The sequence below is a fragment of the Salmo trutta genome, chromosome 36 (genome assembly GCF_901001165.1).
Source record: "Salmo trutta chromosome 36, fSalTru1.1, whole genome shotgun sequence".
NCBI classification, from domain to species: Eukaryota; Metazoa; Chordata; class Actinopteri; order Salmoniformes; family Salmonidae; genus Salmo; species Salmo trutta.
In genome coordinates this window covers 7,409,067-7,427,059 of record NC_042992.1, presented here as the reverse complement: position 1 = coordinate 7,427,059, position 17,993 = coordinate 7,409,067, and the positions used below count along the sequence as shown (strand labels likewise).

At 42.0% G+C, this 17,993-nt stretch overlaps 1 protein-coding gene across 1 annotated transcript in view; it reads left to right on the top strand.

Annotated features, from left to right (window-relative positions):
- LOC115175312 (gamma-aminobutyric acid type B receptor subunit 1) overlaps positions 1-17,993 on the top strand; it is a gene marked incomplete in the record, with an annotated part of 211,185 nt that overhangs the window by 158,549 nt on the left and 34,643 nt on the right. Inside the window, 2 exon segments of the mRNA XM_029734486.1 lie at positions 1,943-2,006; positions 14,751-14,828. Of these exon segments, the coding sequence (XP_029590346.1) occupies positions 1,943-2,006; positions 14,751-14,828 (142 nt within the window).

The following is a 17,993-nucleotide window of genomic DNA, read 5'->3' as shown; positions in this document are numbered from 1 at the left end:
AGACAAAAATAACAGTGTTCCAGAAAAGGTCCAATTGCCAGGACCACAAATACAAATTCCATCTAGACACCGTTGCCCTAGAGCACACAAGAAGAATAAATACCTTGGCCTAAACATCAGCACCACAGGTAACTTCCACAAAGCTGTGAACGATCTAATAAACAAGGCAAGAAGGGCCTTCTGCGCCATCAAAAGGAACATAAAATTTTACATCCCAATTGGGATCTGGCAAAGAACACTTGAATCACTTATAGAACCCATTGCCCTTTATGGTTGTGAGGTCTGGGGTCCGCTCACAAACCAAGAATTCACAAAATGGGACAAACACCAAATTGAGTCTTTGCATACAGAATTCTGCAAAAACATCCGCTGTGTACTATGTAAAACACCAAATAATGCATGCAGAGTAGAATTAGGCCGATATCCGCTAATGATCAAAATCCAGAAAAGAGCGGTTAAATTCTACAACCACCTAAAAGGAAGCGATTCCCAAACATTCCATAACGAAGCCATCACCTACAGAGACATTAACCTGGAGAAGAGTCCCCTAAGCAAGCTGGTCCTGGGGCTCTGTTCACAAACACAAACAGACCCCACAGAGCCCCCCAGGACAGCAACACAATTAGACCCCAAAAAATCATGAGAAAACAAAAATATAATTACTTGGAAAGTGTAAAAATGTAAAAACTGAGCAAACTAGAATGTTATTTGGCCCTAAACAGAGTGTACATAGTGGCAGAATAACTGACTACTGTGACTGACACAAAATAAAGGAAAGCTTTGACTATGTACAGACTCAGTGAGCGTAGCCTTGCTATTGAGAGAGGCTGCCATAGGCAGACCTAGCTCTCAAGAGAAGACAGGCTATGTGCACACAGCCCACACAATTAGGTGGAAACTGAGCTGCACTTCCTAACCTCCTGCCAAATGTATGACCATATTAGAAACACATATTTCACTCAGATTACACAGACCCACAAAGAATTTGAAAATGAATCTCATTTTGATAAACTCTCATGTCTATTAGGTGAAATACCACAGTGTGCAATCGCAGCAGCATTATTTGTGACCTGTTGTCACAAGAAAAGGGCAACCAGTGAAGAACAATCACCATTGTAAATACAACCCATATTTATGATTATTTATTTTCCATGTTGTACTTTAACTATTTGCACATCTTTACAACACTTTACATAGCCCTAATATGACATTTGAAATGTCTCCATTCCTTTGAAACGTATGTGAACTTACTGCTCAGTTTTGATTGTTTATTTCACTTTTGTTTATTATCTATTTCACTTGCTTTGGTAATGTAAACCTATGTTTCCCATGCCAATAAAGCCCCTTGAATTGAGAAAGAGAGACAGCCAGATAGACGGCCAACAAGAGAGAGAGACATACACACAGAAAGAGAGAGAGAGATAGATAGAGGCACAGAGAGAGAGATCGAGAAAGAAAGCGATGGCGAGAGAGAAAGAAAGAGAGAGAGACACAGAGAGAGAGAGAGAGATACAGACAGAGATGCGAGAGAGACCCAGATAACAACAAATGTTGCCACAACTTTAGAGAACGCTTCCTTAAGTGTCTCGTAAAGTCATTACTTACCGTTTTCATAGGAGAGTTCTAGTGACGTGCAAAGACTGTTTCCAAGAGATCATCCCCTTAATGTAAACAGAACGTCTTTAGGGAAGAATATTTTCCTAAACCTCAGAAAACTGAAAACATGAATGTTCTTGCAACGTTCCCAAAAAACAAGTCTAGAACATTAATAGCTTATGTTCTGAGAACATTGTAACCACGTTCTGGGTATGTTTGGTGTGACGTTGATGGAATATTCTCCTAAACGTCAGAAAACTGAAAGAGAGAGAGAGAGAGAGAGAGAGAGAGGTGTTAAAAAATGTAAGTGGTATACAGTTTATCTTCATTATTGTTCTTCCTACAGGGCCATGTTGTGTTTGATGCCCAGGGTTCTAGAATGGCCTGGACTCTTATTGAGCAGCTGCAAGGTACAGTACTCTCTCTATTCCTCATGTATACAATAAATCACAAAAAATGTCCCCCAACTAGCCCACGGCTGGTGACATCTTGGAGTTTTGAACATTAAACATCGGCATGGCACCAATCTTGGATCCGGGTAGTAACATTTGTGGTGTACTAGCGCGGATGGTGCCCAAAATCCTTCAGTTCCATAATCATGAGTATCAGCCACATACAGTGCTCTAGGAATTATTCATACCCCTTGACTTATTCCACATTTTGTTGTGTTGTTGGATTAAATCAATGTTTATTTTCTTCACACAATACCCCGTAATGACAAATTGAAAACTTGCTATTATAAATGTCAGCAAATTTATTGAAAATGAAATACAGAAATATATAATTTATATACAGGATCAGTCAAAAGTTTGGACACGCCTACTCATTCAAGGGTTTTTCTTTTTTTTGGACTATTTTCTACATTGTAGAATAATAGTGAAGACATCAACACTATGAAATAACACATATAGAATCATGTAGTGACCAAAAAAGTGGTAAACAAATGTAAATAAATTTTATATTTGAGACTCTTCAAAGTAGCCACCCTTTGCCTTGATGACAGCTTTGCACACTCTTGGCATTCTCTCAACCAGCTTCACCTGGAATGCTTTTGCAACAGTCTTGAAGGAGTTCCCACATATGCTGAGCACTTGTTGGCTGCTTTTCCTTCACTCTGCGGTCCAACTCATCCCAAACCATCTCAATTGGGTTAAGGTCGTGTGATTGGGGAGGCCAGGTCATCTGACGCAGCACTCCATCACTCTCCTTCTTGGTCAAATAGCCTTACACAGCCTAGAGGTGTGTTGGGTCATTGTCCTGTTGAAAAACAAATGATAGTCCCAGTAAGCGCAAACCAGATGGGGTGGTGTATTGCTGCAGAATACTGTGGTAGCCATGCTGGTTAAGTGTGCCTGGTTTTCTAAATAAATCACAGACAGTGTCACCAGCTAAGCACCCCCACACCATCACACCTCCTCCTCCATGCTTCACCATAGGGATGGTGCCAGGTTCCCTCCAGACGTGACGCTTGGCATTCAGGCCAAAGAGTTCAATCAGACCAGATAATCAGACCAGAGAATCTTTCTCATCTTTCTCATGGACTGAGAGTCCTTTAGATGCCTTTTGGCCAACTCCAAACCGGCTGTCATGTGCCTTTTACTGAAGAGTGGCTTCTGTCTGGAAACTCTATCATAAAGGCCTGATTGTGGAGTACTGCAGAGATGGTTGACCTTCTGGAAGGTTCTCCCATCTCCACAAAGGAACTCTGGAGGTTTGTCAGAGTGACCATCAGGTTCTTGATCACCTCCCTGACCAAGGCCCTACTCCCCAGATTGCTCAGTTTGGCCAGGCAGCCAATTCTAAAAAGAGTCTTGGTGGTTCCAATCTTCTTCTATTTAAGAATGATGGAGGCCACTGTGTTTTTGGGAACCTTCAATGCTGCTGAATTGTTTTGGTACCCTTCCCCAAATCTGTGCCTCGACACAATCCTTTCTTGGAGCGCTACGGATAATTCCTTCTACCTCATGGCTTGTTTTTTTGCTCTGACATGCACTATCAACTGTGGGACCTTATATAGACAGGTGTGTGCCTTTCCAAATCATGTCCAATCAATTGAATTTACCACAGGTGGACTCTAATCAAGTTGTAGAAATATCTCAAGGATGATCAATGGAAACAGGATGAACCTGAGCTCATTTTCGAGTCTCATAGCAAAGGATCTGAACACTTATGTAAATAAGGTATTTCTGTTTTTTATTTTCAATACATTTGCAAAAATGTCTAAAAACCTGTTTGCACTTCGTCATTATGGTGTATTGTGTTTAGAGGTGAGGGAAAACATGTATTTAATACATTTTGGAATAAAAGTTCTAACGTAACAACATTTGGAAAAAGGGAAGGGGTCTGAATACTTTCCAAATGCACTGTGCAGTACATTTTCTTCCTGTTTACACAATGTACTGTATCATAATCATAATCAAGAGTATCCTTTTACAATAAGATCTGCCATTGGTCTATAACTTTAACCATTTGACAAGTGTAGATTTATCGAATTCTTTTTTTATTCTCTACCAATCACAATCCATTTACACATTGCTGACAAGTATTTCACTGCATAAAAATACAATATGTTCCATGTACTGAATTTACTAACAATATGAGGTTTCTTATGTGTGTGTTGACGGGTTAGGTTTACGCATGTGTGTGTGTGTGTGTGTGTGTGTGTGTGTGTGTGTGTGTGTGTTGAGGGGTTAGGTTTATGTGTGTGTGTGTGTGTGTGTGTGTGTGTGTGTGTGTGTGTTGAGGGGTTAGGTTTATGTGTGTGTGTGTGTGTGTGTGTGTGTGTGTGTGTGTGTGTGTGTGTGTGTTGAGGGGTTAGGTTTATGTGTGTGTGTGTGTGTGTGTGTGTTTAGGGGTTAGGTTTATGTGTCTGTGTGTTTAGGTGTTAGGTTTCTGTGTGTGTGTGTGTGTGTGTGTGTGTTGAGGGGTTAGGTGTGTGTGTGTGTGTGTGTGTGTGTGTGTGTTTAGGGGTTAGGTTTATGCCCAGACACATCTGTTCAGTAAGTCTCATGAACAATAAGGGTCTCAATATTGTCCCCTGGCGCAGCTGTACTTACTCATAAAACTTATAATTATGAAACGTATAATTATAGCAGAAAAAATTAAATGAACTTGTCCATAAAAAGTTAATAGCTCCGTAAAATATTTCAGTCAATGTTGGAGGGTTTCCCAAATTAGCTGCTCTGAAATGTATCAGTTTTTCTTGCAATTACAATAAACCCGAAAGCCCAGTGCTTTAGTTTAGCATAAACGCTGCTACAGTCATGTTTAAAAAATCTCCATGAGGAGAGAGACAGACAGAGACAAGAGGGAGAGAGCGAGAAAGAGAGAGAGAGACAGAGACGAGAGGGAGAGAGCGAGAAAGAGAGAGAGACAGACAGACAGACAGACAGACAGACAGACAGACAGACAGACAGAGATCAAGAGAGAGAATGACAGACAAACAGACAGAGAGACAGAGATGAGAGAGAGACCCAGATAGCAACAAACGTTCCCACAACTTCAGAGGGGGGAGAGATAGAGAGACAGAGAGAGAGAGAGAGAGAGAGAGAGAAACCAAAACAAACAAACCAAAACAAAGGTAAAGTCTTTTCATGTTTTGTCGATTTCAAAAAAGCCTTTGACTCAATTTGGAATAAGGGTCTGCTATACAAATTGATGGATAGCGATGTTGGGGGATAAAGATACGACATTATAGAATCCATGTTCACAAACAACAAGTGTGGGGTTAAAATTGACAAAAAACACACACATTTCTTTCCACAGGCCCGTGGGGTGAGACAGGGATGCAGCTTAAGCCCCTCCCTCTTCAACATATATATCAACGAATTGGCGAGGGCACTAGAACAGTCTGCAGCATCCGGCCTCACCCTACTAGAATCTGAAGTCAAAGGTCTACTGTTTGCTGATTATCTGGTGCTTCTGTCCCCAACCAAGGAGGGCCTACAGCAGCACTTAGATCTTCTGAACAGATTCTGTCAGACCTGGGCCCTGACAGTAAATCTCAGTTAGACAAAAATAATGGTTCCAAAAAAGGTCTAGTTGCCATGACCACGAATACAAATTCCATCAAGACACCGTTGCCCTAGAGCACACAAACAACTATACATACCTCGGCCTAAACATCAGCGCCACAGGTAACTTGCACAAAGCTGTGAACGATCTGAGAGACAAGAAAAGAAGGGCCTTCTACGCCATTAAAGGGAACATGAAATTCAACATACCCCAGGACAGCAACACAATTAGTCCCAACCAAATCATGAGAAAACAAAAAGATAATTACTTGACACATTGGAAAGAATTTTAAAAAACAGCTCACACTAGAATGCTATTTGGCACTTAGGGATAGGCATCTTGTTAACTGGACAGTTGTAAATTATGCAGCGTTTTGTGTCACGATCGCAGATTTTAGAGAAACAACTAATGTCGGTACATATACAGTGAGGGAAAAAAGTATTTGATCCCCTGCTGATTTTGTACGTTTGCCCACTGACAAAGAAATGATCAGTCTATAATTTTAATGGTAGGTTTATTTGAACAGTGATAGACAGAATAACAACAAAACAATCCAGAAAAAAGCATGTCAAAAATGTTATAAAATGATTTGCATTTTAATGAGGGAAATAAGTATTTTGTTGTTATTCTGTCTCTCACTGTTCAAATAAACCTACCATTAAAATTATAGACTGATCATTTCTTTGTCAGTGGGCAAATGTACAAAATCAGCAGGGGATCAAATACTTTTTCCCCCTCACTGTACAGTTGAAGTCGGAAGTTTACATACACCTTACACTTATGTTGGAGTCATTAAAACTCGCTTTTCAACCACTCCACAAATTTCTTGTTAACAAACTCTAGTTTTTTCGGTTAGGACATCTATTTGTAAGTAATTTTTCCAACAATTGTTTACAGACAGATTATTTCAATTATAATTCACTGTATCACAATTCCAGTGGGTCAGAAGTTTACATATACTAAGTTGACTGTGCCTTTGAACAGCTTGGAAAATTGCAGAAAATTATGTCATGTTTTAGAAGCTTCTGATAGGCATTTGAGTCAATTGGAGGTGTACCTGTGGATGTATTTCAAGGCCTAACTTCAAACTTTTCCAAAATTGAACCTTTCTAATTGACCTGGCCCGGGGTATCCTGGAGTGACATTGACCTCATCCCGTTAGTAGATGATGCCTGGCTATTTTTTAAAAGTGTCTTCCTCACCATCTTAAATAAGCATGCCCCACTCAAAAAATGTAGAACTAGGAATAGATATAGTCCTTGGTTACCTCCAGACCTGTCTGCCCTTGACCAGCACAAAAACATCCTGTGGCATTCTGCATTAGCATCGAATAGCCCCCGTGATATGAAACTTTTCAGGGAAGTTAGGAACAAATATACAGAGGCAGTTAGAAAAGCTAAGGCTAGCTTTTTCAAACAGAAATTTGCATCCTGTAGTACTAACTCAAAAAAGTTCTGGGACTCTGTAAAGTCCATGGAGAACCTCCTCCCAGCTGCCCACTGCTCTGAGGCTAGGAAACACTGTTAGCACCGATAAAATCACTATAATTGAGAATTTCAATAAGCATTTCTCTACGGCTGGCCATGCTTTCCACCTGGCTACCCCTACCCCGGTCAACTGCCCGGCACCCTCCACAGCAACCTGCCAAAGCCCCCACCATTTCTCCTTCACCCAAATCCAGATAGCTGATGTTCTGAAAGAGCTGCAAAATCTGGACTCATACAAATCAGCCGGGCTAGACAATCTGGACCCTCTCTTTCTAAAATGATCTGCCGAAATTGTTGCAACCTCTATTACTAGCTTGTTCAACCTCTCTTTCGTATCGTCTGAGATTCCCAAAGATTGGAAAGCTGCCGCGGTCATCCCCCTCTTTAAAGGGGGTGACACTCTAGACCCAAACTGCTACAGACCTATATCTATCCTACCCAGTCTTTCTAAGGTCTTCGAAAGCCAAGTCAACAAACAGATTACCGACCATTTCGAATCCCACCGTACTTTCTCCGCTATGCAATCTGGTTTCAGAGCTGGTCATTGGTGCACCTCAGCCACGCTCAAGGTCCTAAATGACATCATAACAGCCATCGATAAGAGACATTACTGTGCAGCCGTATTCATCGACCTGGCCAAGGCTTTCGACTCTGTCAATCACCACATTCTCATTGGCAGACTCGACAGCCTTGGTTTCTCAAATGATTGCCTCGCCTGGTTTACCAACTACTTCTCTGATAGAGTTCAGTTTGTCAAATCGGAGGGCCTGTTGTCCGGACCTCTGGCAGTCTCTATGGGTGTGCCACAGGGTTCAATTCTCGAGCAGACTCTCTTCTCTGTATACATCAAGGATGTTGCTCTTGCTGCTGGTGAGTCTCTGATCCACCTCTACACAGACGACACCATTCTGTATACTTCTGGCTCCTCTTTTGAGACTGTGTTAACTAACCTCCAGACGAGCTTCAATGCCATACAACTCTCCTTCCGTGGCCTCCAACTGCTCTTAAACTCAAGTAAAACTAAATGCATGCTATTCAATCGATCACTGCCCGCACCTGCTCGTCCGTCCAGCATCACTACTCTGGACGGCTCTGACTTAGAATACGTGGACAACTACAAATACCTCGGTGTCTGGTTAGACTGTAAGCTCTCCTTCCAGACTCACATTAAGCATCTCCAATCCAAAATTAAATGTAGAATCAACTTCCTATATCGCAACAAAGCATCCTTCACTCATGCTGCCAAACATACCCTGGTAAAACTGACCATCCTACGATCCTCGACTTCGGTGATGTCATATATAAAATAGCCTCCAACACTCTACTCAACAAACTGGATGCAGTCTATCACAGTGCCATCCGTTTTGTCACCAAAGCCCCATACACTACTACCATTGCAACCTGTATGCTCTCGTTGGTTGGCCCTCGCTTCATACTCGTCGCCAAACCCACTGGCTACAGGTTATCTATAAGTCTCTGCTAGGTAAAGCCCCGCCTTATCTCAGCTCACTGGTCACCATAGCAGCACCCACTCATAGCACGCGCTCCAGCAGGTATATCTCACAGGTCACCCCCAAAGCCAATTCCTCATTTGGTCGTCTTTCCTTCCAGTTCTCTGCTGCCAATGACTTGAACAAACTGCAAAAATCTCTGAAGCTGGAGACTCATATCTCCCTCACTAGCTTTAAGCACCAGCTGTCAGAGCAGCTCACAGATCACTGCACCTGTACATAGCCCATCTGTAAATAGCCCATCTATCTACCTACCTCATCCCCATACTGTATTTATTTATTTATCTTGCTCCTTTGCACCCCAGTATCTCTATTTGCACATTCATCTTCTGCACATCTACCATTCCAGTGTTTAATTGCTATATTGTAATTACTTCACCACCATGGCCTATTTATTGCCTTAACTTACCACATTTGCACTCACTGTATATAGATTTTTTGTTTTCTTTTGTTCTACTGTATTATTGACTGTATGTTTTTTTTATTCCATGTGTAACTCTATGTTGTTGTATGTGTCGAATTGCTATGCTTTATCTTGGCCAGGTCGCATTTGCAAATGAGAACTTGTTCTCAACTAGCCTACCTGGTTAAATAAAGGTGAAATAAAATAAATAAAAAAACTCAGTGCCTCTTTGCTTGACATCATGGGAAAATCAAAAGAAATCAGCCAAGATCTCAGAAAAAAAAATGTAGACCTCCACAAGTCTGATTTAACATTGGGAGAAATTTCCAAATGGCTGAAGGTACCATGTTCATCTGTACAAACAATTGTACGCAAGTATAAACACCATGGGACCATGCAGCCATCATACCGCTCAGGAAGGAGATGCATTCTGTCCTCCAGAGATGAACGTACTTTGGTGCGAAAAGTGCAAATCAATCCCAGAACAACAGCAAAGGACCTTGTGAAGATGCTGGAGGAAACGGGTACAAAAGTACCTATATCCAAAGTAAAACGAGTCCTATATCGACATAACCTGACAGGCCGCTCAGCAAGGAAGAAGCCACTGCTCCAAAACCGCCATAAAAAAGCAAGACTACGGTTTGTAACTGCATATGGCGACAAAGATCGTACTTTTTGGAGAAATGTCCTCTGGTCTGATTAAACAAAAATAGAACTGTTTGGCCATAATGACCATCGTTATGTTTGGAGGAAAAAGGGGGAGGCTTGCAAGCCAAAGAACACCATCCCAACCGTGAAACACGGGGGTGGCAGCATCATGTTGTGGGGGTGCTTTGCTGCAGGAGGGACTGGTGTACTTCACAAAATAGATGGCATCATGAGGGAGGAAAATGATGTGGATATATTGAAGCAACATCTCAAGACATCGGTCAGGAAGTTAAAGCTTGATCGCAAATGGGTCTTCCAAATCGACAATGACCCCAAGCACACTTCCAAAGTTGTGGCAAAATGGCTTAAGGACAACAAAGTCAAGGTATTGGAGTGGCCATCACAAAGCGCTGACCTCAATCCCATAGAAAATTTGTGGGCAGAACTGAAAAAGCATGTGCGAGCAAGGAGGCCTATAAGCCTGACTTCGTTACACCAGCTCTGTTAGGAGGAATGGGCCAAAATTCACCCAACTTATTGTTGGAAGCTTGTGGAAGGCTACCCGAAACGTTTGACCCAAGTTAAACAATTTAAAGGCAATGCTGCCAAATACTAATTGAGTGTATGTAAACTTCTGACCCACTGGGAATGTGATGAAAGAAATAAAAGCTGAAATAAATCATTCTCTCTACTATTATTCTGACATTTCACATTCCTGAAAGAAAGTGGTGATCCTAACTGATCTATTACAGGACATTTTTACTAGTATTAAATGTCAGGAATTGTGAAAAACTGAGTTGTATTTGGCTAAGGTGTATGTAAACTTCTGACTTCATCTGTCAGTGCCTTATATTGGCTGAAAGCTTAAATTCTTGTTAATGAACCTACACTGTCCAATTTACAGTACCTATTACTACGAGAAAATGCCATGCTATTGTTTGAGGAGAGCGCCTAACAACAAAACACTTTTTTTCAAAGCGATAGGTTTGATAAATTCACCTCTGAAGGTGAAATGTGTACTTACATTCTGAAATCTGTCTCTGATTTATCATCTAAAGGGTCCCAGAGATAACATGAAGTGTCGTTTTGTTAGATAAAATCCTTTTTCATATCCTAAAAAGGTCCATATAGCACACACGATCGATTTTGTATTTCCATTCTTTCAATTTGCAAGAAAGGAATCAGTGAAAATCTCACCCTAAACGTTGTTTGAACGAGTCAAATCACGTTCGTATCTATTCCTCAGAGATCCTACAAGGTAACAAGACTTCACTATATCATTAGCGGTGTAGTATATCCTATAGGACACCATATTTGGTCAGAGAGCAACGCCTTCATGGCACACCGATGACGTCGGCGGCCATCACTTGAACGACTGTGTCTTTGTCAAATAAGAACTAATCAGGGTCAAACAAAGCTAGCTAAATAGCCAATGAGCTGAGCTTTACGGGAATATCCGGAAACCATGTATATGTCATAAAATGTCATTTCTAACCTTGTACGACAGCATGCCTTTTCATTTTGACAAAAATTATAAGGATATTCACAGTTATGAAGTTATGAAACTGTTTGTTGTGCAAATGTTGAACTTAAAATATGGCTACTAATATTTGGAAAGCTTAATCAAAGTCCAAGTATACAGATTTGACGATATTCTTGAAGAAAAATTGAATATGAATGCGAATGTTTCCTTCACGATTTGAACAAATGTACCTGTGGACTTCACACTAAAACTCTTGTATGTCAGGCATTCTTCAAGTTATCCATCTGAAACTTTGCACATACACTGCTGCCCTCTTGTGGACACTATCAGAATTACAAGCAGAGTGATGGCTAGAACTATGACCTTTCTCTTGCATTTCAAATATGGTGGTAGAAAAAGACTGGTTCGTTTTTTCTTTGTATTATCTTTTACAAGATTTATTGTGTTATATTCTCCTACATTCCTTTCACATTTCCACAAACTTCAACGTGTTTCCTTTCAAATGGTATCAATAATATGCATATCCTTGCTTCAGGTCCTGAGCTACAGGCAGTTAGATTTAGGTATCTCGTTTAGGCGAAAATTGAAAAAAAGGGGGCTATCCCTAAGTTTTAATTTTAACAGACAAAGGAAAGCTTTGACTATGTTCAGACTCAGTGAGCATAGCCTTGCTATTGAGAAAGGCTGACGTAGGCAGACCTGGCTCTCAAGAGAAGACAGGCTGTGTGCTCACTGTTCACAAAATTAGGTGGAAACTGAGCTGCACTTCCTAACCTCCTGCCAAATGTATGACCATATTAGAGATACATATTTCCCTCAGATTACACAGACCCATTCAGAATTTGAAAACAAATCCAATTTTGATATACTCCCATATCTACTGGGTGAAATACCACAGTGTGCCATCACAGCAGCAAGATTTGTGACCTGTTGCCACAAGAAAAGGGCAACCAGTGAAGAGCAAACACCATTGTAAATACAACCCATATTTATGTTTATTTATTTTCCCTTTTGTACTTTAACTATTTGCACATCGTTACAACACTTTTGGAACTTTTGTGAGTTTAATGTTTACTGTGAATATTTGTATTATTTATTTCACTTTTGTTTATTATCTATTTCACTTGCTTTTTCCCATGCCAATAAAGCCCGTTAGACAGACAGACAGACAGACAGACAGACAGACAGACAGACAGACAGACAGACAGACAGACAGACAGACAGACAGACTGACTGACTGACTGACTGACTGACTGACTGACTGACTGACTGACTGACTGACTGACTTCCTTCCTTCCTTCCTTCCTTCCTTCCTTCCTTCCTTCCTTCTCCAAATTGTGTCCAGGTGTATTTGTTTTCTGTCTCCTTTTAATCCTTCTCCTCTTTACGTTAATATGTGCTTGTCTTATTCCTTTCATTTAAATAGTTTACGTTGACGTCCATGCCTACGGATTGAACAGTACTGTAGCCATGGCGATAAGAGAGGGAGAGGTAAGAGTACTCGTAGTTGTGAAACATCGGGTAAAAATAACTAGAACATTTTTTTTTTAAGGTCTTTATTTTGCTTTTTTTTTTTTTTAATTTTCTCTTCTTAGCTCACTTGGCTCCCTGGCAGCCTCCGCTGTCACAGGAATGGTGTCGATAGCATTGTCTGATCTCTGGCTACGTCAGGCTAGCTGCCTGTGAGAGAGGCAGGCAGTGAGGTGGTGTTAGTTGGTTTGGCTGGCTGCGTTTTGATCATTGTGCCTGTGTTCAATCTGTCTGCTGCGTTGTGTCTGTTCTGACAGCGGCTGTGTCGGTGACTCATGTCGTCTCTCATGTGGGAAAACACTCTTTGTTTTTTTGTGGCGGCTGATGAAAAATTAAGCTTGTTTTCCCAATCTCCTCTCTCCTCTCTGTTGCTTCCCCACCGTCCCAGAAAAGGAAGTGTTGTTTTGATTAATAATTTACTCACCGCTAATTGGAGTGGGTTTAGCCCAGGGCAGTTTGGAAGGGGCTTGGTTCTGGATGTATTAGAGTGCAGCACAGGCTAAGTGGACATGAGCTGCTTCTCAGTCAGCCAGTAGCCACTGTATATCTACTGCATATCTACTGTATATCTACTGCATATCTACTGTATATCTACTGCATATACTGCATATTCACTGTATATCTACTGCATATTCACTGTATCTACTGCATACCTACTGTATATCTACTGCATACCTACTGTATATGTACTGTATATCTACTGCATACCTACTGTATATCTACTGTATATCTACTGCATATACTGCATATTCACTGTATATTGTATATCTACTGCATACCTACTGTATATCTACTGTATATCTACTGCATATATTGCATATTCACTGTATATCTACTCTATACCCACTAAATATTCACTGCATATCCAGTGCATTTCTACTGCGTACCTACTGCATATCTACTGTTTGTCTACTATATATCTACTGCATATCTACTGCATATCCACCTTATATCTACTGTATATCTACTGCATATCTACTGCATATCTACTGTTTGTCTACTGTATATCTACTGCATATCTACTGCATATCCACCTTATATCTACTGTATATCTACTGCATATCTACTGCATATCTACTGCATATCTACTGTATATCTACTGTATATCCACTGTATATCCACAGCATATCTACTGTATATCTACTGCATATCTACTGCATATCTACTGCATATCTACTGGATTTCTTCTGTATATCTACTGCATATCTACTGCATATCTACTGGATTTCTACTGGATATCCACTGTATATCCACAGCATATCTACTGCTAATCTACTGGATATATACTCTACATCTACTGCATATCTACTGTAAACCTACTGGATTTCTACTGCATATCTGCTGCATATCTGCTGTATATCCAGTCATTTGACTGACTTGGCCCGCAGTAGGAGGGTACCGGGCAGAGGTCAAGTTCAGCACACACACAGCCTCCCCCCACAGTGAATGTGGATAGTGTAGCGTGCTCCACCATGTTGTTGTATGTAGCGGGCAAAGACAGTTCCTTGGGGTGGGCGCTGTATTGACAGGAGTAATTCTAAGTGTGTGTGTGTGTGTGTGTGTGTGTGTGTGTGTGTGCACGTGAGTGTGTGTGTGTGTGCACATGAGTGTGTGTGTGTGTGTGTGCATGTGTGTGTGTGCACGTGAGTGTGTGTGTGTGTGTGCACGTGAGTGTGTGTGTGTGTGTGTGTGTGCACGTGAGTGTGTGTGTGTGTGTGTGTGTGTGTGTGTGTGTGTGTGTGTGTGTGTGTGTGTGTGTGTGTGTCTGTGCGTGTATGTGGAGTAATTATGTCTAATGATCAGCTGATAATTATAATGGTTTTTCATTTAAGCTCATTCCTTGTTCTGTTGGCTGGTCTGAAGACCCAGCATCCCTAGTGGTATCACAGCAATGTTTCTATTGTTACTCTTCTGAAAGACTGACAGTCTTTGATGTTGCAGAGTTCAGTCAGAGTTTCAGGACATTTCGTGTGTGAATTTATTGTATGGTGACCCCCTCTCTCTCTCTCCCTCCCTCTTCCCCCTTTACACACTCCCTCTCTTTCCCTCTCTGCCTCTGCCTCTCCCTCTCCCTACAGGAGGCAGCTATAAGAAGATTGGATACTTTGACAGTACCAAAGGCAATCTATCGTGGTATGGGAATGACAGGTGGATAGGTGAGACACATTCATTCATTATTGTTATACATTTTTGTATTCCTTTATTTACCAGGGGAGTTAACTGATAATACATTCTCATTTACAGCAACGACCTGGGATAGTTACAAAACATAGGAAAAATACATTAACATAAAACATATCTAAGCAAGTTAATTAAAAAAAACTCAAGGTGAGGACCTTTTCTTAAGGAAAGAGAAAGGTCATCACAGCCGTCATCCAATTTCAGCAAACTTTCCCTGAGACCGTGTCTGATAGCTCTCTCTCTCTCTCTCTCACACACACACACACACACACACACACACACACACACACACACACACACACACACACACACACACACACACACACACACACACACACGCACACTAAAACTGATGGGGCTGCTATGTAAACTGGCGGTTGTCACGCCCTGACCTGAGAGAGACGGTTTATTTCTCTATTTTGTTAGGTCAGGGTGTGGGATGGGCATTCTATGTTTTATATTTCTATGTTTTGGCCAGGTATGGTTTCCAATCAGAGGCATCTGCCTATCGTTGTCTCTGATTGGGAACCATACTTAGACAGCCCATTTTCCCTCCTTGAGTTGTGGGATCTTATTTTTGTACTGCTTTGTGAAGCCTGCAAATCGTGACGGTCGTTTACCATTGTTTATTATTTTGTTTAAATGTTCTGAGTAATAATAAATATCAAGATGAACACGTACCAGGATGCACCTTGGTCTACTCCTTTGGACAACCGTTACAGCGGTACTTTATACTGAGCATAAAGTGAGCAGGCGCAGTCATAGGACCATATGTTATATCTCACAAGAGTGATATTATTTCATTTCATTTACTAATTAAACATGATGAACAGTTCATAGCGATGACAGGAAGAAAATGAATGGAAGATGCCGCTTGACAGTCAAAACAAAACAAAAGCGGAGGCAATCTCAGAGGCAATTTAACTGGAGCCGAATCCATGACCTTGACTTTGAGGAATGGGGGAATGGGATGGTGCGGCTTTGCTCTGTAGTCTAATCAGCATGGCCGGGCAGCTAGCTTTGTGTTTACGTCCGTGTCAGAGGATGCGCCTCCAAATGGTACCATATTCCCTTTATAGTGCACTACTTTCAACCAGAACCCTATTCCCTATATTGTGCACTATGGGTTTACCTAGGGTGTCATTTGGGATGCAGAGAGAATCAGTTCTGCCTCCGCGAACACTGAAAATATGCACATTTAACTAACGGTGCCTAATGGTTTGAGAAAAGTGGTTTTGTGCCTTTGAACCAAGACTGCGTCACAAGTGTTGTATTGGGAGTCAGTGTCTGAGTCAAAGAACAAGAACAAAAAAATACTCAAATGACTCATTCAATGAACCGACGTTAATGAGGTTTTTGTTCCTATCAGCATCGTTTTGATTAGGGTTTACCTTTTTTAATTGGTTATTTAAAGTGTCGCTGGTCAGACTGGCGCCATGGTAACTAAGCATCCTGTCATGTGCTAAGACCAATGCAAATCCACGTTCTCATGTGGATTTGCTTCTAATGATTGTGTCAGTGTTTCAATAAATCAAGTATTAGGGTGGCATGCTAGCGCCCTGCCCTCTGCTCTGTTGTAACGAGTCCTCTAGGATGGAGACAGAAGGACACTACTAAACACACACACACACACACACACACACACACACACACACAGGATGATGCACTAGTCTGGGGGTTGTTGAAGACTCAGGCTGTGTCCCAAATGGCATAGTCTCTGGTCTAAAGTAGTGCACTATATAGTGCTCTGCTTTTGACCAGGGCCCATAGGGAATAAGGTCGTACCATCTGCTTGTACAGACAGACCTATCATCATCATCCGACAACGCCTGGATGTCCCAAAAGACCTTCTATTCCCCCCTTAAGGAAGGAACCTTGGCCTGCTATCTTACGGACAGCATGTCATCGTGCCATATGTCCTTATCCCCTCTCCTGTCACGGTCACCAGAGCCCGGCGACGTCCCTTCACGCCACCGCATCACACCTGTCCCGTTTCCCGTGATCTTCTCGGGGAAAGGGGCTAAAAATAGCCGGGGTGTGACGTGACAGAATAGGATCCTTTTGAAGGAGAGCGGGGACTTTGTTCCAGATTGGCCGCCGCCACGTGTTGACCAGCTGGCGTCTGTAGCCAGCGTTTGATTTTCACTCGCCCTCTGCAGCGACTCAGCTCTGTCTGTCTTCAACGCCCTCCGCCCTCTCTTCAAATCAGACCAGAGGCGCAGAGAAAGAGGACATCGGAGTCAGTGTTTGTATCATAACAGTTGCTGGCCTCGGTCTCGCTCTCTTCAAGCGTAAAGACAGACACCTGTCCACCCATATGGTCTCGCCCTCCTTTCCTCTCTTCTCTCTCTCATTCGTTCCGTCTTTCTCTCCTGCTCTGTTTCTCTCATCCTCTTGCTGAGGTTTTTTTATTTGTCTTTGTTTGTTCACACTCTTCTCTCTCTCTCCTCCCTCATTCCATCGGTCGCCCTGACAACCACTGCATCGCTGCTTCCCTCTCATATCGCCGTGGCAACCGTTATGGAGCCCCGTCGCCATGGTAACACACTGTCCCGATTCCACCATCAAGGGCAGGGAGAAGTATTAAAGAGAACACACTTGCCCAAAGGACACTACTAAACACACACACACGCACGCACGCACGCATGCACACACACACACACACACACACACACACACACACACACACACACACACACACACACACACACACACACACACACACACACACACACACACACTACAAATCCATGTAGGTTTCCCTTTGATTCACACGTCTACTGTACGATAATGTAGAGTGAGTTGAATGGCCAAGCATTGTTTCAACTCAAACACATCAACTACTTTTAGAAGCAATACAGTTGATCCGATCCCATAGGAAGGACTACAGTTGATCCGATCCCATAGGAAGGACTACAGTTGATCCGATCCCATAGGAAGGACTACAGTTGATCCGATCCCATAGGAAGGACTACAGAGACTACAGATGATCAACCCCATAGGAAGGACTACAGATGATCAACCCCATAGGAAGGACTACAGATGATCAACCCCATAGGAAGGACTACAGATGATCAACCCCATAGGAAGGACTACAGTTGATCCGATCCCATAGGAAGGACTACAGATGATCAACCCCA